Here is a 16,986-nt window from a genome sequence, read left to right as displayed (position 1 = left end):
GTGTTGGTCAATATGGCAAGACCCTCATGGTGTTGTTTTTGAGCAGAAAGTTCTCGGAAAAATTGCAGGCTATGCATCTAATTATCCACTAGGTCCATGCTTGGCGACTTCAGCAAACAGAGTTTTGCGGATTCCAAATGCAAGTAGTTGGAGATGATAACTTATAGGGTTCAGGGTTATTTACCCACTTTGGGTGGCATGTGGGTAATGAGTTATGTAGTGCATGAATTGTATAGTGTTTCCTATGCACGTCTTAACTTGTTCTAGAGACACGATACACATCATTAATGGATGGCTATGAACCTAGGATTTTCACTCGTTTTTGAAAGAAAATTAAATCACATTGTACCACATAAGAGCACAAAATTCACCCAAATTACCGTAATTTTTTTTTACCACTTTGCAGCCAATTTAATGTCGTATTTTCCACTTTGTACTTCACTTAATTAGTTTTCTTTTGTGCGATTTGTCAAATTTGGGTTATTGTTGTACCTTATCTCAGATACAACTTGTGGCACAAGATATTCCTCCGCTTCATAATTCTTTTCGAAATATTACATGTATCTAGACGCATTTTAGGAATAGATATATCTATTTTTGGGCGAATTTGAGATAAGAATTATGGGACAGAGGTAGTACTAGATAAAACATGAAGTGCACCAATGAAATGTTAGAACTTAGAATAGTGCTACAACTTACTCTTAATTTCTACCATGCATTGGGGAGACTATCTCTCAAATTTTACTGAGCTCTAAGAAACAATACCTAACAGACAGTGCATCAGAAGAAACCTAATGTTTCCTTTACTGGTGCCTAGTCATTGCTTTGTTTCCGCCATTAGGATCACCACGGGAAACATTGTGTATGCTTCGTGGAAAATGTCACATCGGAGCCCCATTTTGTTTCACCAATGTTCCAGCACTACCTTGCAGGCAAATTGCATTTCTGGTCACGGCTAGCTGCATCGCAACTCACGCATGCAGCTGCCTTGACAGCCCGGCCGCGAGCTGCATGCACATGCTGCTTCTAATTAACCGGTCTCTTCTCTAAGCTCAAGAGACGCCATCATTTGGGAAAAAAATTTGTTTATCAGGAAACCACGTGACCATCATTGGTTAATACGCACAGCTCGACAGCTTACCGAGCGCAGATCCTTAGCTAGGTTTCATTAAGACCAAAAATACAGACCGAAAAAATTAGGACCGACCAATACAATACACTGGCGCGTCAGAAAGAACAATGCAATACTCCTCCAATCCGTTCCCCTGGTCTGGTCGCCTTCCAGGAATCTTCTAGGGTAGAGTCCCCTTGTCATCGCTCCTCCCTGTGGGAAACTGGGAACGCCAACGCAGCAGCAGCAGCAGCTTTTTACCCAACCAAACAGAAAAAGATAAATCCAGCTGCTCTCCTTAATTACCACGCCCCTTCACCTACCCACCCATCGTCCATGATCCATCGCTCCGATCGAAAACCCCATCGGCCCAGCTCGCAAAGATCCAATCCGACGCGCGCGGGTCAATGCAACCGCAGAGGCTGGCCTGCCTCCATGAATTCCTTCCCGTCTCGTCGCCTCCTCTCCTGTCTGTCGTCCTAGCTGGTCAAAATCGTTCCGGATACACATAACAACACACCCCCACACGCAGATAACTCGATATACATACATAGAGCCCCCGTCCCCCGTACGCGGCTTGCGGCTGGAGATAGATCCTCTCCTCCCCGGCCTCTTGCTCTCCCCCTCCCTTGGCCTCGCTCGCCTCCACCCCGCCGCCTCTACCCCACACGCGCGGCGCGAAAGGTACACTAGTAAGGTGCGCACACTGGAAAGAGGAGAGATCGGCGGAGCAGAGGGTTCCCGAGGGCGGCGCTGCGGGGAGAGATGGAGTTCACTCCTGCGGGGACGAGCAGCAGGTTCTCTAGAGAGGGAGAGGAGGAGGAGGAGGAGGAAGGGGAGGAGTTGGAGGAGGAAGAGGCTTCCCCGCGTGAGATCCCCTTCATGACGACGATGACGGCGGCGGCTTCCTCGTCCTCTTCCCCGACATCCGCATCTCCTTCCGCCGCGGCTTCCGCGTCGGCATCGGCTCGCTCCAGCGACGGCGCGGGTGCGTCGGGGAGCGGGGGAGGCGGCGGCGGCGGCGGCGGGGGCGACGTGGAGGTGATCGAGAAGGAGCACATGTTCGACAAGGTCGTGACCCCGAGCGACGTGGGGAAGCTGAACCGGCTGGTGATCCCGAAGCAGCACGCGGAGAAGTACTTCCCGCTGGACTCGGCGGCGAACGAGAAGGGCCTGCTGCTCAGCTTCGAGGACCGCACGGGCAAGCTGTGGCGCTTCCGCTACTCCTACTGGAACAGCAGCCAGAGCTACGTCATGACCAAAGGGTGGAGCCGATTCGTCAAGGAGAAGCGCCTCGACGCCGGGGACACCGTCTCCTTCTGCCGCGGCGCCGCCGAGGCCACGCGCGACCGCCTCTTCATCGACTGGAAGCGCCGGGCCGAACTCATCCGGGACCCGCACCGCGGCCTCGCGCGCCTGCCCATGCCCATGCCTACCTCCTCGCCCTACGGGCCCTGGGGCGCCGGGGCCGGCGGCTTCTACATGCCGCCCGCGCCTCCGGCTACCCTCTACGAGCACCACCGCCTCCGCCAGGGCTACGACTTCCGCAACATCAACGCCCCCGCGCCGGCTAGGCAGGTACTCTTCTTCGGCTCTGCCGCCGGGGCGATGCCTCCGCACGCGCCCATGCTTCCGCCTCCGCAGCCGCAACAGCAGCCTCCACTGCACATTGCCGTGCCGGTGCAACCAAGCCCCGTGGTGACGGTCGGCCTGCCCATGGTCCTCGATTCGGTGCCACTCGCCGGCAGCCCGACGACGGCCGCCAAGCGCGTGCGGCTGTTCGGAGTCAACCTCGACAATCCACACTCGCACGGTGGCGGCGAGTCGAGCAACGATGCCAACGCATTGTCGCTGCGGATGCCCGGATGGCAAAGGCCGACACCACATAGATTGCTGGAATTGCCTCCGCACGGTGCAGCTGGGGCCGAGTCGTCTGCCGCCTCGTCGCCGTCCTCATCGTCGTCCTCCAAGAGAGAAGCCCATTCCTCTTTGGATCTCGATCTGTGAACATATTCTGTGAGCTCGATCGGGAGCGCGTACCAAAGGAAAGTTCAACAATTCCTTCTTCTGTTTGTCACCCTTCCACCTTTTGCGTTTCCATTATAACATTGATAGGAGGAGCCAGCATTTAACATTTTGTTTTGGCCATTCAAATTCTTGGTGTATGGTTTGAGAATTAATATAGAGAGAGAAATTAGGCGAATTAATTTGCATTATATTCGTTTGGTTTCAAATAAGAACATCTCCTCTTCGATCTTCATCACTATCGTAGTACTATCTCTCTTGATTTCCTCATGCTACTCTATTCTGTTAGTAAGTGTGCTTGATCAGCTGTTTGGTAGACCAATTCCATTTGCCCCTACATATGATAACACACCCTGCAAATTTGCACACACCCACAGCATTACTGCCAAGATCTGAAAGTGCAATGTAGTATGCATCGTCCGGTTCTTGCATTATTGGAGTGGTCTTCTCCCGTAGATTGAAGCTGACACAGCTCTAAGAAAGCATGGCGAGGCAAAGGCATTGACAGCGGATTAGCTTGCTGCTGCTGCTGGCCCGGAGGAAGCTAGCTGCTGCTGCTGGCATTGCAGGTCAGATCCTTAATTTCTGTTCTTTCAGAGAGATTCTTAACTTCCTATACTTTGCTCTTTTACATTAGCGATGTCCATGTCATCTCTTGTATTTATGTGCTTGGCATTCTTGCTTTTAGTTCGTGATTTTGCCTACACTTTCTCTGCTGGTCGCTCTTGATCTGTATATACTCCATATGCATCAGCCATGGATGGTAATGGCAAGTATCAAAGGCACTAGGCACAAGCAAATATAAGGAATTTTTGTTGCTGTTCTACCCAAGGGGTACTGGAAATTAACCCCTATATATAGTGGGCCAAATTATACATCTAGCTAGTTTTGTTTGTCTGGGCCATGAGTGGTATACACTCCAAGAGTTCTTTATGTTCTTGGCAGTCTGTAAAGAGGGGCTGCACTGGGCACTTGCCACTGGCCTTAACTTCTTTGTACGTCTGTTAAAAATTTATGGGGGGAGGACCTCAGTACTAGCTCAACTGTTGCTGTAATAGTAGGAACAGTGAGATGCGCGTATATGCACATCTCTTGGAGTAGTAGTACGTCTTGCTTTGCTCTCCTATTCTTGTCCTTTCTGTGGGAGGCAGTGAGGAAGAGAGGGGTTCAATATATTTTACTTGCCACCCTTTACTCTTTTCACTGCAGGGTGTAGGTACGGCGTGTATGCTTGCTTGCTGGGAGCAATGGGGGCAAGGCCCGCGATAGGTATCCATAACTAGCAAGGTGTAGGAGGGGGATCCTTTTGCACTGGCATGGCCAGAATAGATATATAGATGCTGTGCCTGCGAACGAAAGTACTTTTGGTCCATTGTAAGCTGGAAAAGGAATGGGAGTTAATGGGGATTTTTTTTTTAAAAAAAGGAAAGGAGGAGGAGAGGAGTGTCTATAGATCACTACATGCATGTGTGTGTCTGCTTGTTTTTTCTCTCTGTTTGCATGGTATTCACTTCGAATTTCTTTTCTCAACGTACGGCATTCAGTCTATGCGGTTCCTCAAATATTATTGCTCTAATTAGATAGTTCACATTTAGTTCTGACGTGTATCACTAGGCTGCCTTCCAAGAGTAATGCATGTCTTCTGATGGCCTTCCCCTTACAACATGCATTATCTTGTACCCCACTTGGAACCTCATACCCTCCATTTCTTTGTGTTCATCTGTAGGTAATCCATCATATTTCCTTGTATATATGTTCATAGTATTGCTATATTGATTGTGTCATGGCTCCTCTTGGTACTACACTAATCTTTTTTACTGAACCTCATAAAAGTATATTGATTGCATAATCATGGATAAATTTAGTCCCCCAAAAGCATGAAGGGAAGAATTTGCTATATTGGTTGTGTCATGGTTCCTCTTGGTACCGCACTGGCCTTTTTTATTGAACCTCGTAAAGTATACTCATTGCACTAACTGAACCATTTTCAACCTTCTGCAAATCATTATGTGCATATCTAAAAAAACTGTAATTATCCAGATAGGGGAACCGAGGAAAATTATCATGTAGTTAGCTATTATTTGGTTGTTTTACAATCGATCTGCCTAACATATTATTCTTTTATCACATCGGGTCATTGTTCACACAGCATCCTTGCAGAAGGCACGCCTTTTTTTCCCTTTCAGAAAAGCATTAATTTGACAGGTCTTCATTACATGGGGGCATATCAAAAATGCACATCATTTTGGATATTTTATACGCACATATAGAAAAGTTGAAATTCTCAAACTATTGTAGTAAAGAATGCATCATAAACGTGTGCATATTTTCATCTTCAAATACAATTCTGTTACCTACAAGATATTTATCACATTAGTTTTGTCGAGTTTATTTGGAGTTGTAAACTCAAAGTATCACAGTCTAGATAAACTATCTTGGTATCTATTTGTTTAGAAATAGTATGAATTACTTTATATGATATGTCGTGAGGTTAGATAGAAGAGATGCTTTAAGTTCAGTTTCCATACGTAAAGTCGGAAAAAAATGAAGTAGTGCAAGATGTCATTCTTGTGATCGTATATATTAGCTGGTCCTTTATAAAATTTGGTAATTCTCTTTTCGTGTCATTTGGTAAAATAAATATGGTTAACACTAAACCATACACCCAGAACATAATACTATAAGCTATACTATCAGTTAAGTAATCATCAATATAGCTTTGGACATTCTTTCACTCCATTAATAATATACTCACTCCGGTCCATAAAAAGTGTCGCCCATTTTGTACTAAGTTGGTACGAATTTTGTGCTAAGTGGGCGGCACTTTTTATGGATCGGAGGGAGTACCAGTGGGTCTGTTTTAGTAGATCCAACAAAAGCTAATGAAATGAAGTATACACTGTTAGATATTTGGCTTGCATGCCAATGGTTTTGGTCTATATGTTTTTTTAGGAAAGATCTATATGGTATTTGTCTATACAATATATGCTTAGTTCCATTTACAATATTGATTTCAATATGCATCATTATGTTTGCTTCTAAAAACACACTGGTGCTGTGAACAAAAAGTTAAAGCTGTAATGCTACAATTATTCATTGCAATCTTCAAACCTAAAACAAATGAAAGCCTGATCCGGTTAGATGATAAAGTCATCCTGTTAGACGATACAGTACTGCAGTGCACCTTGTAGCGCAGCAATAGTCAGGTATACATTCTCTTCATCTTTGGCTCTATATTTGTTTGTTTCTTTCTGACTTTGAATATGTAGTACTGTTTATTTTCCTTATAACATTATCTTTTTTGTAACAAGTTACTTCGACTTGATCTGTTAGTTAAGCATAAAAGAGTTGCCTCTTAACAACAGAGAAGCCGGAAGAAAATCAAGATAATATTTTATTTCACTCAAATGATGCTCTCTCAATATATAGTGTGCCCTCAGGCCAGGTCAATCGATTCTATCTGCACTACGATCATATATCTATATTGGGCTGGTTTTATAAGACTTAGTCAATTCAGCATTAAAAAGTGCAGAAATTATGGGTAGTTAGATGAATGGATTGTGTACTTCTAGTGAACTAAAACTGAGTAACAAAAGTTTGAGACTGGGAGGAGTATAGGATTACCTTGTGGTTTGCATCTGATCAGGTCGAATATTGACTGTGATTCGTTTTCCTTTTCTAAAATTGTATGTGTACGTTCATATATGCATGCACGAGTTCTATGAACATGCACGGCCGTACCTAGAAAGTTGTACACTTGGTGTCGTCTCTTTTGGCACTTTGTTGTCATTTTAATTTTTAAGGGAGAAAGCCGTGGCAGTTATACAACTATATAAAGCCTCGATCAGAGATCCATTCACACACTGCCATGTTTTGTTTTGTTTGGCATTTGTAACCATTACGTGCACTCGTATATATAACAGTAATACTACGTACACTGTAATGCTACTGCTACTGTACGTATGCAGGTTTAAATATAGTTTTATCTGTCTTATACTATCTTTGACTGGATTCTGATCCCCTTTAACTATGCCTGTCGCCAGGTCCTGCATGCATGCCTCCGCGATTAAATTGTCTCTTGTGCCGTCAGTACAGTGGATTTGTTCGTACAATGCTGGTGTCCACGTACGTCCCTCACAGCGAAGTTCATATTCTTGTTTCTTTAAGGTATCCATGTCTTTGTAGTATTACGTACGTACAAACTGATTGGCACATGACTACAACCAGCGGTGAAGTCATTGACGGAATTAGGGAGACTAAATTTTTTAAGGGGTCACACATTACTGTGGTAGAACAAAAAAAATTAGATGATCGTGGTAGAACAAATACGAAGAAAATTTTGATAGGGCTGATTCTAAGAAAGAATTGAACTTACGTTCCATGAAACCCTAACGGGGACGTAGCCAACTGGGCGGCGGCCAGGCCCTGGACATATATGTTGCTGCCGATGTAGTACGTTTGCCCAGTTGGATGGTGATAGATGGGGCATGGGGCTGAGATCAGTACAGTGTGTGACTAGTCGGAGTCTCTTTGGAAGCGCGGTTCCTACTTCCAGCAGAACGACAATGTCAAACGAAAAAAAAAACAGAAATCGGAACGCCCTAAAATTCGCCTACAAACCGCCAGGGGATCCGGATGCCGTTCAACCGTTTCATTTTTGCCATAAACTGATATACGGATACTATTGTTGCTTTGATCTCTTCCGAATATAACTCTTTGAAAAGGCTATCAAGAGTTTCATTGTTTCAACCCTTTCATGACTAAATAACTCGCCGATGGTTTAAAAAAAAAAAAAACTCGCCGATGGCTACTCCACTCAGGCCCGGCTTCACGCCGTACGTGCATAGCAGCTTCATCCTCGTGCGGAAGGCGGCGCATCATCTCTTTGCCTCGGAAGCACACGGACTATATAGGCTTTGAAATTGCAGCTTGCACCTCTCACCGCGTATCATTGAAACATCCCGTGCATTCCTGCATAATACACGAGGGGTCTAGCCACCACGAAATAGCTTCCTAGATCTTGATCTTGTATATTTTGAAGACGGCCGCCCATGCAACCTTTAAAGTCTAAACCATATGTCCCGACCACCTACATGTACGTATACGTATCTTAATTATTCCAGTAAAGTTGACATAACATTAGAGCATGCAATGAATTGACATGTGAAGCCGGAGCTTTTGTACGTATTTACTATAGCACTCTACCCCTGTCCTATCTACGACATAATCCATGGTACACCGTACGCCTAGATGTCCAAAACAAGCAGCTGAGCTAGCTACTCCTACGAAGAACCAACATCACACTACTGCGACAACTACCCCAGCCTTTTGCGGCCACATACTCCAAGAAAAAACACAAAAAGAGCTGCCACTGTCCTCCAAAACCCTCGTCGTGGCATGCATGAGCTGATCGTCGCCCAGAGGCTAAAACTGCTAAAAGAAGTCAGTGCGTATGTACAGTAACTGGCTAGCTACTCCATGCGCAAGACAACTAGTCCAAGGGCAGGCTAGCCGCAGCTTTAATTTGCGTGCTCCTGTTGCTACTCACTCCCTTTCAAAACATAATTCATATAAATTTGTGCGTTTGAAGCAAATGAGAAAAATTTACATGAGTTGTGTTTTGAAACGGAGTGAGTACTCGTCACCAGCTCTCTTTTTTTCCTTTGAAGATGTACATATTCTCATAGGCATACATGTACATGATAACTGACATAATTATTGATCAATTTTCTTCTCGGATGAAATTTGCAAACGTATATAAGCAAGTATATGACCCATAACTACCTTACTGAACTAGCTGACCAAAATGGGGATATACACAGTGTGCGTCCTACCTTTTTCAGCTTCGTTTAAACAGTGTTTTTGTGTGGCTTTATCATATGTCGGCGTGGACTTGCGTACTAATCCGCAGCATGTCATGTGCTGCAAGCAAGTAAATTAGCAGCAGCTACTAGCTTTGCCGGTCGAAAGCTAGCTCGATCGACGGCACGGTTTGTGTATCTAAATACTCTCTCCGTCCCAAAATAAATCTCGACAAATTCAGGTCACTTATTTTGGGTCGGAAGGAATAGTTTAATTCTGCTACGGCACGCCGATATCACACGGCGAGGGGAGGGAGATATGCGAGATTATAAACAAATGAAGAATTCAAGCTGTGCACAGGTCGATGTACTAACTTCCTTTTGCTAATTAAATAATTAAGGACAATGTTTTAAGGTCATGCCCGCCTGCCATGGATAGCATGCACAAGGCTGAGATGTGTAGCTAGCGGCGGGCCGATCGAGACGAGGAGATAGATGGATGGATAGAAGCATCATGCACAATGATATGATGGCGCTTCCTCGTCACGCCTTGTGTGTGGTGGATCGAGCAAAAGATTGAAAGTTCAGAGCTTTCGCCGCAATGCGAATGCATGCATGCGCGGATAACTAACTGGAAGCGAGATCTCTGAATTGTTTTTGACCCCTCCGAAACTACTGAAAACGACCGCTCAGCAGAAAGAGCGAGTGGCCAGCCAACTGTTCAAAGATGCCATCGATCCAGTCCAGGCACATCCATCGATTAGTTTGGCATAGCTGGAGAGGGGCTCACCTCGAAAAGGCTAGCCTGGCCCTGACACGTGGGTCCGGCACCCTGCAGAGGGCAGTGTGGTCCTTGGTAAAATTATTGTAGTAAGACGAAAGAAATATATCGAGGGCTCAGAGCGGCCACAGCATCTGTGCTAATTGCGCGACCGGTTGCCCGGGCTAAACCTGTTGAAAAATGGAGTAACGTTTTGGGCTTAGTTCGATTTTTTTTTTTAGCTGACTCTTGCTGCAGGGCTGCAGCTCACGCGACGAAAATTGCCCACCAACGCGCGCAGGGCGTGCATGCATGTACTAGCAGGCAGGCAACCCAGCCAGGGCGATGTTAAGCACTTGCACATACACAGTAGCTCGCGTGGGCCGGCCTGTTTGGAAGGCGAAGAAGCGGCCAGTAGCTAGATCGGCGCCAGCCATGAATGCATCGCGCATGCATGCCACCGGTGGTTTTTACGCTGCAGCGGCGGCCAGGCCCCAGGTGCGCTGCCGCGCGGTAGAGACGAGGGATGGGCGGGGAGACACAGGCAAGGCCCATGCATGCATGTATACGCCTGCTATTACTTTCGTGAAGGGAACAGGCCTCCTCTCCCTTTTTGAGCCTGCCTGCGTTGGCTCGGTTCACAGACAGCAGCAGCAGAGGGCCCGGCCTACTGCTGCCGCTACTACCGGCCAGGACGCCGCAAGCGCGTTGCAGGCTTTTTGGATGGATGCCGCTTCCAAAGCGCGGCCGTCGTCAGAGCGGCAAGCCGCGCGGCTCACCTTTTTTTTTTTCCTTTCCTTTTTCTTAATTCATGGAGGCATACAGGTGAGTTTCCAAATAGTACCAGAAAAAATTTCATGCATGATTAGTTATCGGCGTAAGTAAAATATCATACACAGAGTGCTCTGATGGCAATGTGAGTAAGATGGGTGCAGGAGCAGCAGGCCGTGCACCGCCATTGCTCGTGCTTTCGGTGGTGTTTACTCAAGCCTGAAGGAGACCTTGCAAGAGAAAGCAACCCCAGTGCGTGCTGCCGAACAAGGCCGGCCAAGATTTTTTTTTTGACACGAGAAAGTGAAAATGGTGTAGCTCGATGTCGATTGCCGGGCACGACTGAATTTGAAATTCCTCCTCGGTAGAGTCCAAGAACTACCGGTCCAAGTAAAAAAGAAGAAGATGAAACGGACTTGATGGGCCTTATAGCCAGGCCGGGTTGAGTGCTACACTTCTAGTACCCCCTCGATTGGCTCGGGCCAACAGAAGCAGTAGGCTTGTGTTAGGGGGAACTGGCGGATTATATAAATGGGCCTTGTGTTCGGAACACTGTAAGGCTTGTGCACTCCTTATCGTTCAAGTGGATCGAGCCGAGGCCCTTATATTTGTAATCGCTGCAAGTCAAGCTATTCGATCGTAATAGCCCAGCCGGTCTTATTGGGGCAGGCTCCTGACAGCAATAGCCCAGCCGATCTTTACGCACTAGTCTGATTTTTCTAAAAAAAAAAACGACCTTTGTGTGTCCTGGCCGTCACTGTCCACTTGTTCTATACTCCCACTAGATCAGGACGGCGCGCGTTGCCGCACCAATCAGTTTTGACATTATAATGGTAGAAAATTCATAAATATTTGGGATGCCACACCCATCTATTTTTCAATTTTTTCTTGGCAATTTACAAAGACACAAGACATGAAAGTCATATTTGCACAAACTGACTCAAAGTTTGGACAATAATTGAAAAAAATATTTGGGGCTTCAAAGTTTGTGTAAGTTTAGTGGAGGCAGGTTAGTTGATTATTTATAGCCCACAAAGCCCAAGTCAGAGCTAGGTTCGTTTTTCTTTCTTCCTTGCATCTCTTTTTTCCCAGCAAGCTATCGATTCAATGTCGGTTCAACCGATTTGCAATTGAACATCGGAATTTTTTATACAATAGTATAATAAGAATTGACACAATGAGTTACGTGGAAGTTAAAATTTAAATCTATTTGGTAGTGAAACCCCCTACCGACATAAATTAGATGTAAAAAGCTTACAAAAGCATCAATACGGTACGACATTCTATCGGTTTGCACACACCCAGAATTTTAGCTTCTCCTCTCCATGGCGCACGCCCCTATTCCAATGGCGCGCTAGGGTTGCACCTGAGGCACGACAGCAACGATAGGTCTGCTGCTCCTCCCCTTCGATCACTTTCACCATCTCCTCATCCATTTCTGTGGGCGACCATCACCACTACACCAGGAGAATGATTGATATGGAGTACGTGCTAAAATAATTTAGCAGGTAAGTATAGAAAGATGAGTTACCAACTTCCAGATAGGTTCTTGGTAGCAGTTGCTTACATGGCCAAGGCTGAAGCAGACAAGGTGTTGACATGGTCCATATGTAAGCTCACCTGCGAAAGCTACCCAATTCAGTTTCTCAAACCTCAATTAATAAAATTTTCAATACTCGTGTGAGAAGACCCTAACCAGTTACCAAGTAACCAACAAAATAAATTCAGATTTGTAAAGAGTCCTCCATGTTGCTGAAAAGAGCCTTCAGTGTCATTTCATTAGACAGGAAATGAATGAAGAGCATGTGTAGTTGACTTCAAATCTGAAGAACTCTTCTCCATGTAGTGCCCATATTTCCCAGAAAAGCAAGAAAACTGGATCTGAAGAAACACCTTAGCTCTTGGAATGGCTAACCAAATTGAAACTTATCAAAGGCAGTCATACATGGAGGAGCCGAATACTGAACTATTTAGGGGTGGCGCCGGGGAATAGCAAGCATGAGGTAGGACTGGTCAGAGATAGCAGTCCCAGTGTTTCGGCAACAAATCTGAACTGTTTAGGGGTGGCACCGTCTAGAGGAAGGGGAGTAGAGAATGGAATTATATTTTCTAGGGATTAAGTGAAGCTTAGACAATATGAAGGCGAGGAGAGTTTACCTGGTTGATGTGCCACCTTCTACCTCCTGTTGTCGATTCGATGCCTCAACTATGGCAGGCCGACCAAAGTAAAATCATGGCAACCAAGATAGTGATTTATTACCAACAAAGATACAAACACTGTCTGAATATTGCTAGTCATTCAGATATTAGTAGGATCAAGTGGGATACAACTTACAAGGATTTCAGAACTTGTTGAGGCAAAAATGAGAAGTGTATTACAATGGTGTTATCCCACTCTGTCCTCCATCTAAAATCATTTATTTAAGCTCATCTAAGAAATGTTTTTCTGGATCCTTATAGAAGGGACTGAGATGTGGTAAGTGCTAATGAACTACAGTAAGAAACTAACTATTACACTCTTACTTGCCAAATATGGATCAGCAGTTCATCATTGCAATAAAATAATCAAGAATGCATTTTTTACTACACATTCATTTTCTTTGATACTGGCAGGAGAATATTGCCAATCAACACAAGGAGAGTAGGCATAATATAAGACCATCATAGATAATGTCACTGGATTACCTCTAACATGAATAAGGGAGAGATGATGATCAACAGACTATTACAAATCTGTCAATATTAGTACCATCAGCAGGTGCTTTGATTACTTTGTGAGTTCTCTGATCTCTGAACAATGAGCTTACACCTCAGTTCTGATGAATAATGTTGAGTTTCAACATCAGTGCTGCAACCAATCAAAGTACTTTGCCCTTTGTGACAATACTTGAAAAGATACTTGACGACTCTTGTTTTGTTGCACCATTCAGTACTGATATGAGCCTGATATTTTTTAAGAAGGTATATATTATACGGAACAACATATCTATTATCAAGACGGTGAACATTTTTAGTAATATAACGACCATCATTGCGACGCCTGTAAATTGCAAAACCCTGTGCATCAATTGAAGTCTCATCTTGGAACGATTTAGGGTAATGCTTAGAACAAACATCATTTTTCATACAAGGGCATTTTTATTTTTTATTATCAAGACAGTGACCATTTTTAGTAATATAACGACCATCATTGCGATGCCTGTAAATTGCAAAACCCTGTGCATCAATTGAAGTCTCATCTTGGAACGATTTAGGGTAATGCTTAGAACATACATCATTTTTCATACATGAGCATTTTTTGTTCATAGAACCACAACATCATAAATTCAGAAACAAGTGCATATCGGTCTGAAATCACGTCAGGTATCTCAGCACTAATCAGGGAGTCTATAGTGGCTAGTGTATCCTTTTTATTCTTGTTTTTAAGCCAAGCAAGACAGTGCACATGTGGTAGTCCTCTCTTCTGGAACTCAGTGTTGTGTAGCACTGCCAAGAAGAATACGTAAAAAGTATAAGTAAACGGTTCTGGAAAACATGGACCAAAATATTAAGTGCAAAGGAACATACCTGCTGCTACGGGACCAAATACTTTGCCTTTTTAATCTTTTTAATGAAATGATCTTGTTTCATTTTGTATACCCTATTAACAATGTCAGGTCAATCGGATGGGACCTGACCTGGTTCGTAGCAGAGCGCCTCACTAATTTCAGTCCATTTCGTGTTGCAGGTGAAGGTGATAAAGATGTCAGGTCCACCATGGACCCGGCAAATGGCCATGCCATCTTGGTAATGCTGGACATAATAGCGTTGACCTCCTGTAAAACTTCCAGGCAGAACAGTTTTCTGACCTATCTTTTCACCATCGATACAACCTTTTCCAACAGCGTCACTCATAGTTTGGAAATTGTCAGATCTAAATTCGTCCTGTTTACAGACAAGGTACCATAGACGGTTTACTTCTATTTGATTGGGTTTACTTCTATTTGATTGGAACCTCTCCCACAACATAAGTATGGATTGTACTGACCAGGCTTGTAGTGACAGCAGTGTGCATAGTAATCGAGCATTGTTAGTGTTTTGCGGGCTTTTGGTGGCAAAAGAGCATCCGTGTATTGAATTCCTAGATGAAATCCAGTATCACCGTAGGGAAGTAAAAGAGGGTATTGTAAGGCCATAAGTGCAGGGTGCAAGCTAGATATAAAACGTAGTCCATGATCTTTCTCGTGCACAATAATATCTAGTTTGTAGGTCTCTGTTGTGAAATCCCCAATGGTGATTTCACAACAGAGACCATTGGTGATTTCACAACAGAGACCTACAAACTAGATATTATTGTGCACGACAAAGATCATGGACTACGTTTTATATCTAGCTTGCACCCTGCACTTATGGCCTTACAATACCCTCTTTTACTTCCCTAATTGTACTGGACATCACTTTACTTTGTGCTGACAATATCCTAATTGCCACACGTTGATTAGGACAATCTCTAATTCTATCTCTAGCTTGTCTGAATTGTTTAAGAAGAGGGTTTACATCATCTAACATGCGCATTAGTTTGTCAACAATAGTCCTATCCAAGTCACCATCAAAATTATCATCTTCTTTGCACAGTGCTTTTATTCTGTTCTCAATTTCGTGATCAGTATCATGTATGTATAATTGGGCGAATTTTGGCTTACCATCATGAGGAATGAGAGTACCAATCCTATGGTGTACTTGACCGCGAAATACATAAGGACCGTTGCCATCGTTAATGCTTTAATTTTGTCTATGTGGGCACCAAACGAAGTGAAATTAAATAGACAATTATATTGTCTTATATGGGACATGAACTCAAAACTTTCACGGCCACCATTAAAACACATAAGGTGTGCAAGATCTGGAGGTGGTGCTAACAATTCAGGTTAGTGCACTCGACCTGCGCTACAACACCGGTTATACACAATATACCGTTTCAACCAGCTGGGATGTTTCTCCACACGTTCGTTCCACCAAAAATATGCACCACAGTGCTGGCATCTAAAACAAGGCCCTCCTAGACATGACCGGCCACAATAAGTCGCTGATGAAGCAAGAGGGTCAAAAAAAATTAATCTACTTTAGTTTGTAATGTAAAAGAGGAACATGTGAGCATCAATTGGGTCATACAAATTTAGGATATTACCTTTAAGGGCGTCCGTATACTTTTCGTCTAGAGGCAAATGTGGTCGGCCACTGGCATCACACAATGGCCCTGATTTAACTATTTTTGTCTGTTTCTTGAACTTAATGTGATCATAACGATTTTCTTTTGCATGTTGTGCCGTGTACTTAGGTAAGAAGTCAGTATTAAATTTCTTGATCTTTGATAGCTTATAATGTGAGTATTTTGTATTTTCAAGACAATCGGAACGTGACGTTGAGGATTCACCTCTTTCTAGAACAGCCCGATTACGTTTCCGCATTTTTACTCTATTGTTCTATATATCAAACGTTGCATACATGAACAAGATAACCCAAAGAAGTGCTATTTCATGAATAAATCACATACATGAACAAACATAAGCAGATGAAAATTAACTAACCTGACCAGCAGCCATTGGAAATGGTGAGATGAAAATGGATCAATATACCAGAATCGGTTTTGAAATTTCCCTGGATACGGAGAGACCAAAGCAACTAATACCTGCATATATTGAGAGGAAAATAAGATTCAATTGGCAAGAAGGGTTAAATTGGGGAGAATGCTAGTAGGGGTTGAGGGAGAAAATTAACCTAAGCAAGAACTGCGTACTGTTGCGGAACGAACCAGAGAAAAACGAAATTTATAGGCTCCCGAAGGAGACAGTAATTGCCTTCATCAAAAAAAGAGGAGGCTGGCCGCCGGTGAACTGATCCCATTACCTCCACCACGAAGGGGCGATTGATCGCATGATTAAGTCCGAATTAACTCCCCCACTATGTCGCCCCCTTGGATTCCCCATCGATGCGCGGTGGCGGATCCGTTCTGCGCCTCGATTGATCGTCCGAGCCACCGGACAACAGCGTCGGCCTAGGATCCCCGTTGGGCTGCAGGCGCTGTGCCAAGAGGAGGGGCAACTACGGGGAGGGAGGCCGGCGGGATGGGCAGCGCCGTCGAGAGCCTGGAAAGATCGGTCGCCAGGTGAAAACAAAGAGACGCAGAGAGGCTCGGGCGAGTCGGCCCAGCTTGGCTTGGAGACGCAGCCCACGAGGCCCAATCAACGAGAGGCCTTCGATCTTTCTTCGGGAGCAGCTGCCCATAGGACCGGAAGCCCATGCGTGGACGGCCGGATTTCGCCCAGGCGTGTGATCGGACGGCCGAGAAGGCTGATGGCGCGAGAGACCTCTCAGGATGTCCAGTTTTACTATCCTAAATTGCTGGGGAAAAAACTTGTTCTGTACTCCCAGCCATTTTTCTCCTACTACTCATGACTTGCAAGCGACCTCTACAAATTAGAAATTGCGCCTGTTCGTCACGTGCAAAAGTAGTATATGCCTGTACTTATTTATATTTT

The 16,986-nt window shown here is 44.6% G+C and overlaps 1 protein-coding gene and 1 long non-coding RNA gene across 19 annotated transcripts; one reads left to right on the top strand and one right to left on the bottom strand.

Annotated features, from left to right (window-relative positions):
• The first annotated feature begins 1,471 nt into the window (after nucleotides 1–1,471).
• Nucleotides 1,472–3,371, top strand: LOC100839472 (B3 domain-containing protein Os02g0683500). Its single transcript, XM_003580332.4, has one exon. It carries the CDS (start codon nucleotides 1,877–1,879, stop codon nucleotides 3,116–3,118), a length of 1,242 nt encoding a protein of 413 aa, XP_003580380.1. The 5' UTR covers nucleotides 1,472–1,876; the 3' UTR covers nucleotides 3,119–3,371.
• Nucleotides 3,372–11,571: 8,200 nt separating this feature from the next.
• Nucleotides 11,572–16,650, bottom strand: LOC104585409. Of its 18 annotated transcripts, none has more exons than XR_002961227.1 (4): nucleotides 16,355–16,650; nucleotides 16,036–16,136; nucleotides 12,036–13,954; nucleotides 11,572–11,925 (listed from the first exon to the last, which is right to left on the bottom strand). It is a non-coding gene; the product is annotated as an uncharacterized LOC104585409 (long non-coding RNA). The 18 variants fall into 18 exon arrangements; XR_002961240.1 differs by having other exon boundaries at nucleotides 12,036–13,508; nucleotides 16,355–16,648; XR_002961239.1 differs by having other exon boundaries at nucleotides 12,036–13,411; nucleotides 16,355–16,647.
• Nucleotides 16,651–16,986: the final 336 nt, after the last annotated feature.

This window comes from Brachypodium distachyon, chromosome 5 (genome assembly GCF_000005505.3).
Source record: "Brachypodium distachyon strain Bd21 chromosome 5, Brachypodium_distachyon_v3.0, whole genome shotgun sequence".
Taxonomy (NCBI): domain Eukaryota; kingdom Viridiplantae; phylum Streptophyta; class Magnoliopsida; order Poales; family Poaceae; genus Brachypodium; species Brachypodium distachyon.
The sequence above is the reverse complement of the archived record's forward strand: the minus strand, read 5'-3'. Positions and strand labels throughout refer to the sequence as shown.

What these genes read in the sequence shown, in the direction of transcription:
- LOC100839472 (XM_003580332.4), top strand. Translation starts at nt 1,877, where the DNA reads ATGGAGTTCACTCCTGCGGGGACGAGCAGCAGGTTCTCTAGAGAGGGA.